The 20,797-nt window shown below is 41.2% G+C and overlaps 1 protein-coding gene across 3 annotated transcripts in view; it reads right to left on the reverse strand.

The window, feature by feature from the left end:
• ltbp1 (latent transforming growth factor beta binding protein 1) overlaps positions 1-20,797 on the reverse strand; it is a 416,523-nt gene that overhangs the window by 177,527 nt on the left and 218,199 nt on the right. For 2 of the 3 annotated variants that reach the window (XM_059985624.1, XM_059985626.1), the window contains exons 10-11: positions 16,014-16,136; positions 9,199-9,363 (exon numbers count right to left, since the gene is read on the reverse strand). In XM_059985624.1, coding sequence (XP_059841607.1) covers positions 9,199-9,363; positions 16,014-16,136 — 288 coding nt within the window. The remainder of the gene's footprint in view (positions 1-9,198; positions 9,364-16,013; positions 16,137-20,797) is intronic. The other variant, XM_059985625.1, reaches the window with a different exon arrangement.

Below are 20,797 nucleotides of genomic sequence, written 5' to 3' on the forward strand. Positions count from 1 at the left end.
ATATATACATACAGAGAGTCATCAATCCATGCACGGAACCGGGGACTTTAGTCCCACTGATCGATGCCAATCAAAATACTCATCTAAGCCAGTCCCAAGTGCCAGTATTAGGCCCATAAACCTCTAAACCTTTCCTATCAATGTACCTGTCATACTAACTTTTAGAATTCATCATCCTTGCCTCAACCACTTCTTCTAGCAGCTCGTTCCTCAAACATACCACCCATGGGTAAAAGAGCTGCCTTTCAATTTCCTAATAAGTCTCTCTCCTCTCACTTTAAAGGTATGTTTCCAGTTCTCGAATTCCTAACACTGGGAAAAAGATAGAGTGCATTCACCCCAACTGTGCCCCACATGACTTTATACAGTACATCTCTAAAGAATAATTTCTCAGTCTTCTATGCTCTATGGAATAAAGTCCAACCTCTTATACTTCAGCTTCTCAAGTCCTGGCAGCATCCTGGTAGAATCCTTCTGCACTCTTTCCATTTTTAAAGAATCTTTTCTATACTAAAGGTGACAAAAACTAAGGCCAGCCTGACCAGCTTCTTATACAACCTCACCAGGATCCTCCAATTTATATATTCAATGCCCTGACCAGTGTGCCAAAATCTGTCTTCAGCATCTTGTCCACTTGTGATTCCACTTTCAGAGAACCATGTACTTGAACACAAGGTCCCTCTGTCCTGCTACACCCCCCCCCCCCCCAGGACCCTACTATTCAATGTGAAGTTCCTAGTATTATTTAACTTTCCAAAATGCTGCACCTCACAGTTATGTGAATTCAATTCCATTTGCCATTCCCCAGCCCTCTAAGTAAGCAAGATTACTCCATAATTTTCTTCACTGTCTGCTATGCAACCTATATTAATCTGTAAACCTATCAAACATGACAAGTGTGAGGTGTTGCACTTTGGGAGGACCAACCAGAGTAGTTCTTACACAGTGAGTGGTCAGACACTGAGGAGTGTGGTAGAACAAAGGGATCTAGGAATACAGGCCCATAATTCATTGAAAGTTGCATCATGGGTAGATAGGGTCATAAAGAAAGCTTTTGGCACATTAGCCTTCAGAAATCAAAGCACTGAGTACAGGAGATGGGATGTTATGTATGAAGTTGTATAAGACATTGATGAGGCCCAATTTGGAGTATTGTGTGCAGCTTTGGTTACCTACCAACAGGAAAGATGTAAGTAAGGTCGAAAGAGTACAGAGAAAATTTACAAAGATGTTGCCGGATCTGAAGCATCTTAGTTACAAGAAGGGTTGGATAGGTTTGGACTTTACTCCTCAGAATGTAGAAGATTGAAAGGAGATGAGATAGAGGTGCAAAAAATTATGAGGGGCATAGATTGGGTAAATGCAAGCAGGCTTTTTACACTGAGGTTGGGTGGGACTGTTACCAGAGGTCATGGGCTAAGGGTAAATGGTGAAATGTTTAAGGGGAACATGAGGGGAAACTTCTTCACTCAGACGGTCATGATAGTGTGAAATGAGCTGCCAGCTTGTATAGGTACACAGATGCCAGCAGTACGGAGGGCTGCTGTCTAGGTGCAGGTCGATGGGAGTAGGCAGCTTAAATGATTTGGCATGGACTAGATGGGTCAAAGGGCTTGTTTCTGTGCTGTATTTTTTTATGATTATGCCTTGTACATTCTTATCAAATTGTTGTTATAGATGACACACATCAATGGGCTCAGCATCGATCCGAGGCCCTCCACTAATCACAAGCCTCCAGTCCACAAAACACTTCCACAATCACCCTCTGATTCCTACCATCAAACCAACTGTGCATCCAATAAGCCACCTCTCTCTGGATTCCCTGATATCTAACAGTCCAGAACAGCCTATCATGTGGAACCTTATCTAAGGCATTGCTGGGGTCCATGTAGACCTTATCTACTGCCCTTTCCTCATTGATCTGTTGGTCACATCATTAAATACTCAACCAAGTACATAAAGCATAAGCTCAAAACTCCCACGTACAAAGCCAGACTGACAACCTCTACTCAACTCCCGTCTTGCCAGATGCATGTACATCTTATCCCTCAGAATCCACTCCAGTAATTTACCTTCCACAGAGATGTTACTCTTATTGGTTAAGAGTTCCCAGGTTTTCCTTTGTAGCCCATCCTGCATAAAGGCACATTTTCTACCATCCAACCTGCTGCAGAATCTCTCTGTCATGCACCAACAATTTCTTCACCTGCCTCCCACACTGTTCTTAGACATGCATGGTAAGGTCAGTGGTCCTGGGGATTAGTCCACTTTTATACACGTATACACATTGAGAAAATACATGTGCTTAGTTCATATATCTATACTGTACAAACGTTTTCAATACTATCAAAAGGTCAAGAAATTACATTTTTATTGAATCACCCAAACCATAGCCATTTGATGTTCATTTTAACTGCAGAGAAAAAACAAAGAAGCAGGAACACACTATTGACCAAGACCTCACATGAGTTTCACCATCTTACAGTTAGTATCATTAGTAGAGATTGACTGGATCTTGAGTGATTAGTTGTGCTGTAGAAAGTTTTTGAAGCAGAGCGTAAGAGTGTACAGGATTGGTGTTATGTAGGAATGGGACCCAATCCTGCAGACTCGCACTTTGCAGAACTTACTTTTAAAATGTGCAATTTTGTTTTGATGCATTTCAAGCCTTTAACAAAAAAAAATACATGCACTGGCTAAGCAGCAGGGCACTGGGCATGAATGAATGCGTATTTAGATATATTTCCTTACAACATAGTGGACCGTGTTCTCCAGTGAAGCATGCTTGCTCTCAGAGTAATTCCATTCCCTCACTTACATCCCTGTCCCCCATTTTTCCTGTCTGTTGTAGTGATACAGAGGCTCTTGAACCAGAGGAGATAACTTCACTTACCCCAGCTGAACTGTTGCTGCAACCTATGAACTCACTTTCAAGACTCTTCGTCTCACGTTCTCGATACTTATTACTTATTTATTATTAATAGGTCTTTTTTTCTTTTGCATTTGCACAGTTGGTTGTCTTTTACACGGTGGTTGTCCACCCTGTTGGTGTGGTCTTTCACTGAGTCTATTATAGTTATTGGATGTATTGAGTATGCTCGCAACAAAAACTAATCTCAGGGTTGTATATGGTGACATATATGTACTTTGATAATAAATTTACTTTGAACTTTGAGCATGGGCTGGATATTGACTTCATTTAAACTGAAGCTGAGACCAAATAAAAGATACAGTTCCTAATATGAGAAGGTTTGATGCAACCAACCAATGATGTGTTTTCCTAGGCGTTTACCATTCTAAGGTTATCTGACAAAACTGTCCAAAAAACCCTTGTAACCTTGTTTAGTTGTTCAACTAATCATGGTCAATCGGCAGCCTAACTTTATTTGCCTTGCTTCTATCACACTAACAAACAACCTCACTGACCTGACCCAGGCTGGAGACAGTTCTCAATTTCCACTGCCATTTGTGGAACATCACCTTCGTCCTGAACAGTAAAGAACAGCTACACCTTGTGCATATGGCACCTCCGATATAGTTAAGCATCCCAAGGCCCTGACCAGGAGTGTAATCAATCAAAAATATGACAGTGAGCTGCAGACAGAAATATCTGGGACAGATATCTAGAGGTTCGTTCAGGGAGACAGATCTTAAGGAGTATTTTGAAGGACGTAATGTAGTAAAACTGAGAATCTATGGTAAAGGTAATAGAGTGAGCACGTGAATCAAAATTTAGCTGTGTCAAACACAACACCAGAGCAACAAACTGATTGACCAGCAATAGTCATGAGAATGCCTATCATCCTTCATATCTGCCCAACACTGATTTTTAATGCACCTCTGAGCCTTTGTTGTGGCAGGGTAAGGACTGAAGCTCTACACAAGTTCCACTTCTCCATAGATGTGAGTGCATGGTTTCCAGGACTACCCGCCATAGAAACCCTGTGAGTGGCTGACCATTGGATATTAGGTGGACCTTGATCTTACCCTGTACTCTCGCACTGCAGAGCCACAGTGTGACAAGTACTACAGTAGCCATGGCAGAGCATGGCACCACCCTTCCCCTCTTTAATGATACTAGATAGCATCCAGGGGCACTACGGTAGTGGGGTGGTTAGCACAACGCTATCACAGCTCGGGGCGTCAGAGTTTACAGTTCAATTCCCATGTCACTGTACACCCTCCCTATGGAATGCATGGGTTTTCCCTGGGTGCTCCAGTTTCCTCCCACAGTCCAAAGACATTCAGGTTAGTAAGTTAGTTGTCTTTGTAAAAAGTCCCGTGATTAGGTTAGGGTTAAATTGGAGGGGTTGTTAGGTGGCATGGCTCAAAGGGCTGGAAGAGAGAGAGAGAGGCAGACAGAAAGAAAGAAAGAAAGAAAGAAAGAAAGAAAGAAAGAAGGAAAGAAAGAAACCTCTTCATAAGGTGGCAGATTAGCTTCTCCCAGTAACATATGAATATCTTAAGCTCTGTTGAACTAACTGAGAAACCTCACCTTATTGAAAGGGCAGGAACATTCAACATCTGCTTTCCATTTTGCTGACCACTCTCCCCCCATGGATGTTGCTCAACCTATGGAGTTCCTCCAGCAGTTTGTTTGGGGTTTTTTTTTTGGCTAATAAAATACTCCATTTTGGCTACACATTTCTAAAATCTCACACAATTTTAGGTGGATAAATCCAAATCTCTTCCAGTTTCAAAGATCTGATACAGTATTTGTATCTGCATGGATTTTCTTTTAGTTTTTTATTGCCTCCTTTGTCTGTGACATCTGATTTGGTTAGTAAAGCTCTGACCCCACCCCCCCAAGGGCATAATCTGTTTCTGATTCACAATGATGTATTCTCCTGAAAATCTCCAAATGGCCTGGGCTTTTTCCTATTAGTGGAGAGTATTTGTCCAATTTACCATTGATTGTCACTGCCTCATTGCCTTCCCTCAAGTCTCAGTATTACAGAAACCTAGAACCTCAGCAGCATTATACATTTCTTGTTTACAAACACTACATTCAACTCCATCACATTATAATTGGATAAGTATTCATGCATGTTAGACTGAGAGAGTTTAATTTATTACTCCTCTCTTGTTAATTCTGGACATATTTCAGAAATCTATCTGGAACGCATGAGGAAATCACCACCTTTCAAGCATGAGCTGGTTTAGTTAACACAATTTACATGAAGTTAAAATCATTCAATAAGACATCTGCTTTCTTTTAATTTATTTCAGGACCATAATGAATAAAATCTTTTCATCAGAGCCCAACATTCTATCTATTAGCTTACAGCCATTTGCCTTACTGTTGGGACCCTCATCACATCCATCTGAGGGATAATATCCCTCAGTTGTATAGTTTCAAACTAGCCCAGTACCCATGAGTTAGAAAATCCTCTCTCACGCATTCCAACATTCAATTGTCAGCTCTTGACTTTTCTATGTAGCTTGAGTAATAGATTATCATCCTTTGAGATCCTGGCACCAGATACTCAAGCCAATGTTGCTGATCTCAATATAGACTACAATGGCTGGATCCTCCCCAGTAATTTCCAGATTTGATTTAGTTCATCGTGTCCCTCATGCCTAACCATCACACCACATGGGACTGACAATATGGCCCAGAAATGAAGTTCTTGTTTCCTCTAGTTAATGAAACCCCTTCAATTGTGCTTCTTTATCCTTTTCCTCCTCTTCTTTCTACCCCTTCCCTTCCCTCATACCACACCCCCAACCTGTTCCTACTTCTAGCCAGCCTCAAGTGCCACAGTCAATATCCTGGGCTGCCCCTTTCTGGAAGTCTTTAGACTCTCAGAGAGCAACTACAACAGGAATTCCCGACCTGTTTTATGCCATGGAACCTTACCATGGGGCCCATGGACCATAGATTTGCAACCCCTGAACTATAATGTATCTGTTACATTTCCACGAATGTTTTTTTCTAAAATCACCTGCAATTCCCTTATTCCATGCACTATTGGTAACGCCAGCGGTGTCAGATCTTGCACCTTTCTACAAGTTGTTACAAACATCAACAGCAAATTCCCTATAGTTCTTCCTTTCTTATGCACCATTGCCTCTCCAGTTCACTAGGATGGATCTATAGCAGGGTTTCTCAAGCTTTTAAATGCCATGGACCCAACTATTAACCGAGGGGTCCGTGGACCCCAGGTTGGGTACCCCTGATCCACAGTAACAAATTCCAGCAGTTCTGGCAATGTGCTAAAGGGTTACTGTACACAATATTATTTTCTCTGTTACTCTTTATTCTGTCAGTCTTTCTGCCCTTTGTGTATGCTAATGATAGAATATTTAAGTGCAAAATCACTGCACAATATGTGGGTGGTTGCAAAGTTCACCATGGAAACTGTCCAAGCTCCAACCCCGTTTGTACCACTCTGTTATAGGAACTGCTGACAACAACTGTATCCTGTAATTCTCGGACTGTTTCTCCGAATGCCCAGGGTTTCTAATGGCAGAAGTCTGCATCACCATAAAGTGAGGCCCTGCTTATATGCTGTGCTATGACCTCTGTGTCTTTGACCTCCACCATGTTTCCAGCAAAGCTCAAGGAGCAGCACCTCATCTCTTGTCTGGGCACATTGAAGACTTTCAAACTCAATAAGGGTTTCAACCATTTCAACTAATCAAATCTCCAGTAATTTAGTGCTATATTTTCATTCAAAATTCCTATAGTCATTTCAGTTTATTGTTTTGCATTCTTCACTTCCTCCGAGCCTCTGCTACCTTGCAAGATCTCCTCTTCTGTTATTTAATGTCTCCACCTTGCACTCTGTTATTCCCAACCCCACATCCCCATTTTTGCTGCATTTTTAAGCCTGCCTTTCTCTAACTTTTCTCAATTCTATTGAATGGTCATTCATCTGAAATGTTATCATTCCACCCTGTTGCTGACTGACTGGCTGTACATAATCAGCATTTACTGTTCTTAACTTCACATTTTTGGCATCTGATAGTGCTTAAACAAAGAATATTTCCCTTCCTTTAGTTCTGTTAGAGTTGTGATTCTTCTGTCTCTCTCTCTCTCTCATTTCTGAAAATCCTTTGTAAGACAGAGCAACAGTGAGGTTAAATGCAAAGGGTGAATCATAATCAAAAGAAGCTATCAGCATCTTTTCAAGCCAGTCTGAACATGGCAGAGTGTATAGATGATGGTTTCACCTGCAAATTATTAGGCTAATGATTTTTATTAAGAGCCTAGTATTTCCCATCAGAAACATATGTTTTGTAATGCTGTAATGAACTGCAGCATCTAACTACTGACATGCATGGCTGCACTGTGCACAGCAGAAGATGCCAAGTTTACCCCGGGCAATCCAGAAAAAAAAAGTTGAATATAAAAAATACAAAATGAGATTTGTGGAGATTGGTGCTTTATGGTCAGGACAAATGTGTTGGGCCAAATCTCTCCTCTCACCTCTCCCATTGTGCAGAAAATAGAAAACCTGGAAGAAAGTACAGGTACTCCCAGACTCAAGAACAGCCCCAACCCTTACGCTATAAGATTATTGAATAGTTCCCTATTTTGATCAGACAGACTCTTGTCTTCATAATCTTCCTTGGTATGATCTTGGAATGATTGTTTACCTGCACTGCACTCTATCTGTGGCTGTTGCACTTTATTCCATATTCTGTTACTATTTCACCTTGTACTATGTAATGATCTGATCTGTATGAACAATAGGAAAGACAAGCCTACCATTGTACTTCAGTAGATGTGACAGTGATAAATCAATTCTGATTCCCTTTCCATTCTGTGTCTCTCTATAAAGGCACAATAATTATAAGTAGGTGCCAAATTTACCAAAGAAGACAGTACAAGCTCTGACCCCACTCGTGTCCATTCATGATCGGCAGTGCTGGCAGTAGCTCAGCCTGTTACCCCAAATTCCCAGTCTCTCTAATGGCATAAGCCTGCATCACTTGAGGGCTCTCAGATCTTCGTAAAGACCAGCGGAACAAGAGAATGCACGGTGAGCCATTGTCTCGGATAAAGTCTGCAGGGACAGTCCCTGCAAACTTGCAAAAACAACAGAAGCAATTGTAGGTCATACAAATCCTAGAGCCTGCTCTGCCATTTGATAGGGTGGTCGCCTTAAAAACCCAATTAGGTTTCACTAATGTCACTACTGGACTGACTGGGAAATACGTTCCATCAAATGTTGTTTCCATATAACCACCACCCATCCTCACCTCACTTCAGTCTTTGGCAATAGTCCGGATAAAAATAGTTGCCCTTTTTGCATCAGCATGACAGATAAAATATGAATGTTAATGTTGGGTTACAATCACTGAACATTTAATATTTATTTCTTCCTGTGTTTCTTTTCTATGCTGAAGGCATGGAAGGTCTGGGCTTCTTGTACACTGTCACTTGATTATCCATCACAGGTACTGGCCATTCAGTCAGGGAAGCTGGGAAACTGGGACAATTGGAAGGAACATAAAGAGGTGAGATTCTGCTGGGGAAATAACACTGGAAGGAAAATTAAAATTCTTCTTTTTAAATAAATAATTCCAGCCTTCATATTTGTATGTGCAATTGAAATTAACTGATTCACAGTAATATCTGCATACCACAGAACCTACTGCAACCTATGTGGGACAAGAACCTAAGGAAAAGCAGAAGTAGGACATTCAACCTGCTCTGGTGTCAGTAAGGTTATAGTTGGCCTCGCATCTCCGATGTATTTGCCTTGTATTCCTCAATTCCATTTATGTCAAAATAGTCTATTAATCTCTGTATGCAAATGTACTCCATGAAACAAAAAAGTAATATGTTCACAAGGGCAGAAACTCTGTTCTAATGCGTCCAAGGTAATGTACATGAGTACTTCCACGGAGTCTGAGGAATAAAGCCCTTTGACAGTGTTCTTTTGAGATGAAATGCTCGAGTAAAGCAGATGTTTTGAAGAATGCCTGCCTCAGTTTTGAGCACATTTATATCATTGGTTTGAATGATATAAATGGTTTCACTTTAGGGAGAACTGCAGAACAAGCAAACAAGGCATCAGAATTCCATCTGTAGTAGATGTGCAGCTCTACTGTTCCATAGTAATTTGACTGCAACAGAGTACACAAGCAACATAGCTTTTAAAAAAAAAGGTGCCAGCGAAGGAGGACAAAATAGCAGTATCTGTGATGCAAAATAGAAAGTTACACACTGTGATCTTCTGGCCTTACCTGTTCCCAGAATGGGACATTTCTCACAGACTGTGCCCCAGGCCTTGCCAACGCTGCAACAGCACATCTGCTTGCTGAGCTGCACAGACAGAGGGTGCATGCACTGCTTTCCTGCACTGACAAATCGATAGCACGGCCCTTTCTCTTCAATTAAAACATTTTCGGCTGCAGCAGAAATAGAAAAGGGAGGGAGGTTGCCAGAAATGATCTGAGAGAAAAATAAAACTGCAGAAATTCCATCACCAGCTAACAGGACAGAACAGCACACAAGCTAAAAAGAAAAACAACAAACATTTAAGGCACAACTGTGTGTGTGTGTGTGTGTGTGTGTGTGTGTGTGTGTGTGTGTGTGTGTGTGTGTGTGTGTGTGTGTGTGTGTGTGTGTGTGTGTGTGTGTGTGTGTGTATATGTGTGTGTGTGTGTGTGTGTGTGTGTGTGTGTGTGTGTGAGTGCATACTGGTGTGGAGAGATTTGGAGAATCCCTTGTACCAGACTACAGCCCCCCAGGACTGAATCATACAATGACAGCCATCCAACAAACACATAAAGTGTTAAGCTCAGTGAAAGGTTGCGTGCCCCAAACAGAAATGTACAAGCCATGACTTCTCTTCACGTCCCCCTGCATTAGTACAGCAGCAGCTTAAGCATTGAAGAGCAGCACACAAATCAGCTGTTATGCTCTAAACAAAAAGGATTCAAAAAGAAAACAAAACACAGCACTGTTTATGAGGCCACATTATTGAAATGTCTTTGGCATGCTTGCAAACCAATCCATTTCATTCAATCTTGCAGGCAATTGGGACAATTTTATTCTTCACTTCAATCTGTGTTTGGTTAGTTATAATTGTATTAGACAAACTGCAGATGTAGAGTATTTTATGTTCTGTTAGATTGTCATTCTTTCTTTTCAAACAGACTCCTTTAGGCCAAGTTAATGTAGGGTCTAATACGTGGGTTTAATCCTACTTTGTCAAATACAACTGGGACCATTCAACATTAATGAGGATTACCAAGCATGGTCCGAGGGAAAGCTCAAGCTGTCATAACCACTGTGACCTTTTGCACATCCCACTCCCACTTCTTCCAACAGTGGACAAGAAGTGCCCAAGACCGGTCAACCAGGCCTGCAGAGCTAAATATTCATTTGCGTTCTAAACATCGTCAAGTGGAAATAATTAAGTGGAAATATTTACAATACGGATTGGCAAGCCATTGATTCTTATTGTACGACGCTCAAAATGGTTCACTCTATGTCTCTATCAAATGGTCAGCAGTGGTGTGGATTAGGAATGATTAAAAAGTCAATGCCCTCCATAAGAGTGAGTGATGCTGCCAAGGGCTACATTTATTCCACATCCTTCAGCGTCTTAAACTGAGTGACTCACTGGACCATTTCAGAAGGGGAGTAGCACAAGTATTGGTTTCCTTTCTTAAAAGACATTAAAGAGCCAAAGGGGATTTTTTTCCCCACAATTATCCAATAATTTCATGGACACCATTACAGATGCTTACTCTTTATTCCAAATCCTTTAAATTAAATGAATTTGAATTATCTAACTGTTAAAAGGAATTTGAATTCTGATTTTCAGATCTTTAACTGAGGACCGTTCATCTAGCATCTTAACCACCATGACAAGCATTCTGAGGAAATGCCTTTCAGCAGGGTCAGCAGATGAGATTTGCCTCAGAACTAATTTTGAAACCAGTCAATTCATTTTGATTGAGACTCGTCGTCCTCATTTTTTTTATAGAATAAGGAGGAGGAATTTTTGTAATTTTCTTTTTTGCTTCAGCCCTTGGAGAGAATTACTCAGCAGTTTGTTTCCTTTTGGGGTGGCACGGTAGCACAGTTGTGAGGGTAGCGCTATTACATCACCAGCAACCCAGGTTCAATTCCCACCCTTCTCTGCAAGGAGTTTGCACATTCTCCCTGTGCCTGTGTATGCTTCCTCGGGGAGCTCTGATTTCCAAAGATGTATGGGTTAGCAGGTTAATTGGTCACATGGGTGTAGATGGGCAGCACAGGCCTGACGGGTCGAAAGGGCCTGCTACCATGCTGTACCTCCAAAATAAAAAAAAATTGTGGCGATATGGTAAGTGCAAATGGTCAACAGAAACCGCAGTCCACGTAACTGGCACTGGGAAGAATTTGCATGACGTTGCTCAAGCCAAGGATTGGTGTTAAATCATCGGGAACAACAGTGTGCTTTTACCAACACCCATAGCAAGAAAAGTTACCACTTACCTTTTCTTTAAAGAGATAGTGGAATTTTATATATGCAATTGTTAAAATGTAGAACTTATTTTCAATTCATAGCCCGCTAGTGTGAGAGCATTTCATAATTGAGTTATAATCATAAACCAACAACTGAATTATAATATCAATGTTTCAAATTATGTTCCACTCTCAAACATTAATGATACTGTGTGGTGGAGAGCAATACAATATGAAACTTCTGGACCTTTGAAGTTCTGAAAGTCATTGCTTTATGCCCACATTCGTCTGACAAAAATGAGAACCTTCCTGAAAATGTTTAAGCAACAAGAATATCTGAAGGTGGAAGAAGAAGAAACTCATCTTCCCTTGCTTCCACTGATCATACAATGTTGTGGCAGGTGTGAAACGCATTGACTAAATGGGAAGAGTAAAGTGCACGTCCTGCTATTTTCTCACAGATCATCAGCTATAAGAATGTATTTGTTAATGAATGAGAAATCAGTAAGAAAAATATAAATACGTATATTAACAGTGAAAAATTTAGCAAAGCATTTTGCTCATAGAAATTTATTGAAAAGACTCTGGGGTATAAGGAAGTTCCTTGCGGACATTTTACAGATCTTTGAATGAGAACTCATTTGGAGTATTGCATGTGGGCTTCAACTTCAAATTCAAGTTTAACTGTCATTCAACCGTTCCTGAATACCCAGGAATACAGTGAAAAGAAACAGCGTTGTTCCGGGGCCAAGATGCAAAACGAAGTACCAACAGTCATACACAGCACAAAGCACATATAGCACAAAAAGATAGCAGTAAACATATAGTCACACTAAAAAGTGGAGAGCCCAAGTCTCTGAGTCCATGAATGTTGCTGGCCAAGAGCAATCCTGCACACAAACACAATCAAGCTTGTCTTCCACCAAGTGAACACTAGAGGGCAGCACAGACACCAGCATGGATGCCACACCACACTGCCTCTGGGCACAGAATATGACCGGCTGCAAACCGGTCACACTGCAGCATAAGGCCTTGTCCGTGCTGCACCTGGGGCCACACAGCTTCCCCATTGTCAATCCCACCAGTGAACTGGCCTTGTAGCTTACCACATTACCAATATCCAAAAAGATCTTGATTTCACAGGAAAAATGACTAAGACAATCACTCGTTGTTAGCCTTCAAACCACCTTTGCACATCGACCCTGAGGGCTTTCTGGAGCAGGCAGCAACATGATCTGCACCAAGTCCAGCTCCTCCACCAAGAAGTAACTTACGGATGAGGTAGACCAGCAGTACTTGAAGTTTTTAATGTCCAGCAGTGACATATGATCATAAAAAAGATGTTTAAAGAAGCCAATAGTACCTTTGCTTGACCCCGTACATTTTCATGTGACTATATGTTTACTGTGATCGAGCACACCACCAAAGATCCATTGGGCCATCTTCCTGGAGACAATGCAGCAAAGATCTACAAGACTGATTCATGGAATGAAAGGATTGTTCTTTGGAGACAGAATGAAAAGTAAGCAGTGGTTTCCAAAGGCTGGAAAACACAGAAATATGGGACTAGTCTCAGAATGAGGGGTCAGCCATGAGGTGATGTTTCTTTATTCTCTGTCTCAGACAGTGATCCCTTAGATGTTGTGTGCATTCATGCTTGACACAGGCAGATTTTCAGGTTCACAAGGAATGACTTGGTGTGCTGATCAAATAGCAGAGAGAACAAAGACACGACTGGCCTCAGAACAATGTGGGAGATGAAGAAAACTGAAGACTACACTCAACCTTCATCTACTTCAGAAGAACTTGGAAAATGAAATTAATTTTATTGTTGAAGGAATTTTGCACCAGGTAGAAGGTGACTGGTAAAAGAATCAGGAGGGACATGAGGGGAAAAAAATCTAAGAAAGGATATCACAATCAGGGCTTTGTTGCCTTAACAGAGATGTAAGCAGATGGTGATAAGGAGACATACAGGAGTGAGATCATTGGACTGGTTGAGTGGTATTGCAATACTGCACACTCAAAGTTAGTAAGACAAAAGGCTCAAATGTGGACTTCAGGTAGAGAAATTCTGGAGAAGGCATATCCCCCTCATTGGGGAATGGAAAGGGTGAATAGCTTCAAGTTCCTGGATGTCAATATCTCAGAGGATCTATCCTGGGCCTAGCACATTGATACAATCATTAAGCGGCATGCTAACAGTTCTACTTTGTTGGAAGTTTAAGGAACCAAAGACTAATGAAAATTTCTATGGATACACACTGGAAAGCATTCTGACTGGCTGCATTACGGCCTGGTAATGCAAAAGACCGCATGAGGTTGCAGAGATTGTAGACTCAGCCAGCTCCAGCACAACCAACCTCCCTACTTCACTGAGCAATCAAAACCAGAATCAGGTTTAATATCATCAGCAAGTGTTGTGAAATTTGTTGTCTTTGCGACAGCAATACAATGCAATGCATAATAGAAAAAACGTGTGTGTGTGTGTGTGTGTGTGTGTGTGTGTGTGTGTGTGTGTGTGTGTAATAGTTAAATTAAAAGTATTGCACATATAGAAATAAAAAAGTAGTGGGGTAGGTTTATGGATTCATTTCATTGTCCATTCAGAAATCCAATGGCAGAGGGGAAGAAGCTGACCTTGAATCGTTGAGTCTGTGCCTTCAGGCTTCTGCACTTCATTCTTAATGGTAGCAATGAGAAGAGGGCAAGTCCTGGGTGATGGGGTCCTTAATGATGGATGCCACATCTTTGAGGCATCACACCTTGAAGACGTCCTGGATAATCTGAGGCTAGTGCCCGTGATAGAGCTCAAAAGACATTGCTTCAAGAAGGTGGCATCTACCTCTAAAGATTGTCACAGTCCAGGACATACTCTCTTCTCATTATTATAATTGACAAGATTAGTACAGAGGCCTAAACACCCACTCTCAATTATCTTGGAACAGCTTCTTCTCCTCCACCATCAGATTTCTGAATGGTCCATGAACCATTCCTTTTTTATTGCACTGTTTATTTATTTTGTAGTTTATAATAATTTTATGTCTGTACTATAGTGCTGTCACAAACAGTAAATGCACATCATGTAAGACAGTGAGAATAAACCTGATTCTGATTGCAGCTTTGAAAAAACAAAATGGTTAGTTCAGCGAGAAAAATTAATGCACAAATATAGGAAAGAACATGCGACTGACGTGGTTATAGGCTCCAAGGACAAAATGGCCACCTTCTACTCTGAACAATTCCCTAATTGTTTGATTCTATGAAATAGAGTGAATTTAGAAATAATGCAATTATTGGCTGTCTGGTGGTTATACATAAGAAGATAACAATAGACTGGTGAGTTGGACAGTGAGCCAATCCAGAGAAGTATAAGGTGAGGAGAGAAATACAAGTCAACGGAATACATGTAAATGGTAGAAAAGTTAAGAAGTGTATGGGAACAAGGGAATCTTGTCTATCCACAGACCTCTGACCAAAGCAGGACAGGGAGTTGGAAGTAGTCAAGAAAGTATTTGAAATACATTCTTTCAGTGCCATGACACATAATATGTGACCCAGAAGATCATGCCAGTAAACCCTAAAACTGGAGCAGTGTTCACCAATTTATAGGAAGGATTATATAGTGGTATATATGGTGGTAGCACTTGAATTTATGTAGAGGAAATACAATGTATGAGGACTTTTCCAACTACAGATTCCATTCTTGATGAGCTAAGATCCACTTGACTGAAGCCACTTTCTTCACAACAGAAGAGGCTCAGAAGAGATTTAGTCAAGGCATAGAAAATGGAGAAGACTGGGGCTTGATGAACAAAAAGGACTATTTTCAATTAAATGCAAGATCCAATTGAGGCAAAAAGGGGAATAGATGTAGAGGATTTGAGAGAAGTTGAGGAAAGGTTTTTTTTCTCAGAGTGAGGAGAGCTGGGAAAAGCCTTCATCATGTTTGAAGAATACCTGAATCTGTCATAACCTGCATGGATCAGGGCTTGGAGCTGAACAGCATGAAAACAATTAGCAAAGTACCCTCCTCATGAACCATAAACTCCAGGGTATAGTTCAGTGATATACCGTAGTTAACTTCTTATTTAACTAAATGTTTAGGACAAAGTGAGGTAAATCAAGTTTTATTTTGTCTCTGGCTTCACAACCTGTGATAGTGTGTAGCTTTTACTTTCTTTTGAACAGGCATAAATAGGACAGGAAGTGTGGAACAATGCTCTGGAAGGCTGTTATAATAATACCAATGCTATAAAATTTATCTTGTTCAAGATTGTAACAAGGAATGGCTGTATAAACACAGCCCCACAATTCACGTTGCTGACAGCTTGTGGCCCAATAACATTCTCCTTTAACCCTGCCAACTTGAATCTCTCCCTCCCTCATGAAAACCAAACAACACCCACCAAACTGTTCGTTTCAAAGATGTCTGATGAATTTCTGCACTTTAGTCATTCACGAACGGATCGTAATCTTTCGGTGAGGGGTGAGAAATAGGTAACCTTTTAAGAATCGCTCCAACCCACGCTCAATGAGGACAGTACAGTTCAGTTCAAGGAATTCAGGACTACTGGTAGTCTGGGTAACGAGTACTTACGAACACAGGCAGTCTGCGAAGAACCAGGAACAAAGCCATGTTTACACGTGCACCTGTAGCTGCCCTGGGTATTCAGACATTCTCCATGCAGACACACGCCTTGGAGCTGGCATTCATTGATATCTACAAACAATAAAGAGTCCAGGAGTCAGACATCCAGGATGAGCAGTGATGCCACAAGGGTCAAAGCTCCTATTTCTGTACAGTACAACTTTTATGTCCAAAATTATATTGCTTTATTGAAATGTTTTCAATTGCCCGCTTCTATGGTTTGGTTAACTTTACCATATTAAGAAAATACAGTTTATTTTTAAATTATTGATTTCAATTCTGATGGTTTTTATGTGTCTCTGGACTTCATTTAAAAACTGCTAGGATCAGTTACTGCATCGTCAACAAGCAATGCTCTGCTCACCTCTGGCTTCTTGGAGCAACAGAGGATGACAGGTGACTTGATAGAAGTACATAAAATGATGAGAGGCATTGATCGTGTGGCTAGCCAGAGACTTTCCCCCAGGACTGAAACGGCTAACACGAGGGGGCACAGTTTATAAGATACTTGGAAGTAGATACAAGGGTGCTGTCAGTGGTAAGTTCTTCACACAGAGAGTGGGGAGGGGTGTGGAATGCACTGCCAGTGATGGTGGTGGAGGCAGATACAATAGGGTATTTTAAGAGACTCTAAGATAGGTACATGGAGCTTAGAAAAATAGAGGGCTACGGGGTAGGGAAATTCTAGGCAGTTTGTAGAGTAGGTTACATGGTCGGCACAACATTGTGGGCCGAAGGGCCTGTAATGTGCTGTGGAGCTCTATGTTCTAAAGGGGCATTTCAGGGTTAGGGCTGATTGCAATGCACTGATGTCACAAACTTTGAAGTTGATTTCATTTAAATACATCCGTCTCAATCACCGCTGGGCTCCAAAGCATGGACAGCCAATAAAATCTGCTCTGTGAATTAAGGGTTGTGGGAAGCAATTTCAAGTGGTAGCAGAATTAGATTTTAGCAGAATGCCACCATAGTTTGCAGCAAGATGAAAATTTTCCTGTGTAAGATTTATGCTTTACATCGGGTGGTAGAGACAGACACATTAGGGGTATTTAAGAAACTCTTAGGTAGGCACATCAATGATAGAAAATGCAAGGCTATGTAGAGTTACATTGATTTAGAGTAGGTTAAAAGATCGGTACAACATTTTGGGCCGAAGGACCTATACTGTGCTGTAATGTGCTGTAAAGAACATTCGATGTTATTTCATTATCATCCATGGTTACATAAGGCTGCTACAGCTGGGGCTGATAGAGGCGATAAGTTCACAACACTCATTAAATACTCCCAAAGGCGTGCACCTCAAACAGCCTCTGACAACCAAGTCCAGCTCCTGGCCTTCACGTGTGACGTAGCTGTCAAGCCCAGCGGAATAGTTTCTACTGACAGGAGAAGGGGCAAAGATAGGTTACTGGTGCCTTAAAAACAGTCACTTCGGGCAGATGGGGCCCATCAGCCGTGGTTGGCAGCTCATCCAGGAGAAGGAAAACCCTGATCTCAAACCTCCGCAGCCTGTGGCCATACCCGCTTACAAGGAAGGCTTTGGGAGTAAACCCCACAGAAAAAGGCAATCCTACATTGAATTCAATGCTGACTGGCAACTCCTGTAATGCTGCTAGTGCTGAACTGTTTTGGTCTCTGCCATTCCTTTAGGCTTCTCAGATGTGTGGAGAGGGGGAGCTTGCTACATGGGCAACAGCTTGCTCTCCATAATGTACTGTACTGCCTATGCTTGCATATCTAGACAGTTAGAACGCAACATCCACGGTCGACCTTGACCTGCAGAGGCCTCACTATCATTCAGTATCATCCAATAATCACATAAAATAGTCTAACTACTGTGATAATTAGCTATCTTTTCAAGTCATTAATCAATAATGGGCTATAAAATAGGTCACGGATGGTAGGTGCCATTTTAGATTTTGAAAAGAACATAGCAGACATTTTGTAGTTCAAATGAACTTGGATAAAAAGCAAACATTTTCAAAACCCAACGTTGATAACCACATTTTGCAAACTTTCATCCTGACTTTAATACAGAATTTTAAATTCTGTAAGTCTTTGGATTCATAGTAACAAGAATTCCTATGGTCACTCATATATTAAAAATAGTGAAATTTCCATTGAATGTAGCTCTGCAACAATCATCTAACAGTTTATTAATTTAATTTGACTCATATACTGTATGTCTGTGGTCACTCCATGTGATTTGAAGGCCAGCACAAAATATTTGAACACAAATAGGATTAAGGTTTGAGCAACAGAGTGGTGTAATCAAAAGGAGACAGCACTCTTTTTGATTGAGCTCTTAGGGAATGCAATTCAAAGAAAAATTACACAACAATTAAATTAATGGTTACACTCAAACTTTACTGTACAAAGTGTAGCACTGATACACCTAAATTTAATCTCAAACATGAGAAAATTTGCAGATGCTGGAAATCCAAAGCAACTCATACAAGTTGCTGGAGGAACTGAGCAGTTCAAGCAACATCTATGGGAAAGAGTAAACGGTCGATGTTTCAGGATCTGATGGAGGGTCTTGGGCCGAAACATCGACTGCTTACTCTTTTCCATAGATGTTGCTTGGCCTGCAGAGATCCTCCAGCATCTTGTGTCTGCTGTCCTTGGCCCTACTCCAGTTCCTAACTGAGAGTTTTCAAACCTCGAGCACCTACAATTCTTTTGCCCCATCTTACCCCAGCATGTGTTCCACTGTGTTGAGAATGTATTTTGTTAATAAACGTCTCTCAGCTGCTATGTTTACCTCAGCAGCTGTCAAAATCCAAACATATATAAATTATACATTCTTAGGGTGTCCTTACCTGTAGCTTTCATGACGAACTCTAAGCATGGGCCTGGTGTTTGCCTGCCTTCAGACGTAGCTTCAACCAGCTCATTTCTCAAGATCACACAAAGACTGATGTCCAAGTGCTGAACCAGAGAACTGCTTACAGGGGGAAGGAAACAGGGTGACTGGAACTGAGATTGCTCTAAAATGACATTTGGATGGACTGAATGGTCACTGTATAAGAAATATTTCCCACAGTTAAATTCTTCAATTCCCAGTCCCAAAGCATTGAGCTAAATAGCTGAACACTAACAACTTTTATTGGATGCAGCACCTGGGGTCGGGTCCATGGATGTCTTCTTAATGGTATTACTCCATGGCATTAAAAAAAAGGGTGGGAACTGCTGCTCCAGGAAGACTGACCTGCCATGCAAAATTCACTCATTGGGAGTTAAGGGAGCCAGAATTTTGACTTCTGTGGTATTCCTTTAAACTGACTTGGTGAATGTCCTGCAACACAGCTAGAGACATCTCAGTCTTAACACACAACGTTGAACATAGAGCAGTATAATGAAGAGACTGGCCATTCAGCCCACAATGTTGGTGCAGACAAGAATGCCAATTTAAACCAATCCCATTGGTTTGCATATGGTCCATCTCTCTCAAACCCCTGCCTGCTCATGTCTCTCTCTAAATGTCTCTTAAATGTTATTACTGTAATTGTTTCCACTATCTTCTCTGGCTGCAAGTTCTAGGCACCTATCACTCTATGTAAAAAAAAAGTCCTTACAAATCTGCATTAAGCTTCTACTCTCTCACCTTAAATGCGTGCCTGCTAGTTTTTAGAATGTCAGTTATAGGAAAAAGACTGATTATCTACACTATATCAAAAGTTCAAAGAAAATTGATTATCATATGATTATCATCATATACAACCCTGATATACATTTTCTTGCAGACATATTCAGTAATCCAAGAAACATAATCAAATCAAAAACAGACCCCACACAACAGGACGGACAAACAAACAATATCCAAATACAAAATAAATAATTAATTGATTAATTATTTAATAGGTGAGCAAGCAACAGATATCAAGAACATGAGACTAAAAGTCCTTGAAAGTGAGTCCATAGGTTGTGGGAACATTTGAGTGGAGAGACGAGTGAAGTTTTGCCCACTGGTTCAAGAGCCTGATAGTTGAGGGGTAACAACTGTTCTTGAACCTGGTGGTGTGAGTCCTGAGGCTCCTGTAACTTCTTCCTGATGGCAGCAGTGAGAAGAGAGCATGGCCTGGGTGGTAGGAGTCCCTGATGATGGATGCTTCTTTCCTGTGACAATGCTCTGTGTAGGTGCACTCAATGGTGGGACGGATTAACCCGTGATGGACTAGGACATATCCATTACTTTTTGCAGGATTTTCCATTCAAGGATACTTCTGTTTCCCTTTCAAGCCATGATGTAATCAGTCAACACACGACACATCTCCAGAAGTCTGTCAAAGTTTGAAATGTCATGCCGAACCTTGGCAAACACTGAAGGAAGAAGAGATGCAGCTGTGCTTTCTTCATACTTGCACGACGCACTGAGCCCCAGACAGATCCCCTGAAACGATAACACCGAGCTGCAGAACCTCTCCAACTCTGTTCCCCTGCTGAAGACTGGCTCACGGATCCCTGATTACCTCTTCCTTAAGTCCATAATCTGTTCCTTGGTCTTGCTAACATTGAGTACCAGGTAGTTGTTGTGCACCAGTCAGGCAGATTTTCAGTCTCCCTCCCATATGCTGATCCATCACCACCCTCGATTCAGCCTATGACAATGATGTCTTCAGCAAACTTGTCATTGCTAGTCTGAACTGACAGGGTCTGTAGGTGAGGAAATCGAGGATCCAATTGCAAATGCAATGGTCTTGAAGCTTATTGATATTATTGATGGGATGATG

This window comes from Hypanus sabinus, chromosome 12 (assembly GCF_030144855.1).
Source record: "Hypanus sabinus isolate sHypSab1 chromosome 12, sHypSab1.hap1, whole genome shotgun sequence".
NCBI lineage: Eukaryota > Metazoa > Chordata > Chondrichthyes > Myliobatiformes > Dasyatidae > Hypanus > Hypanus sabinus.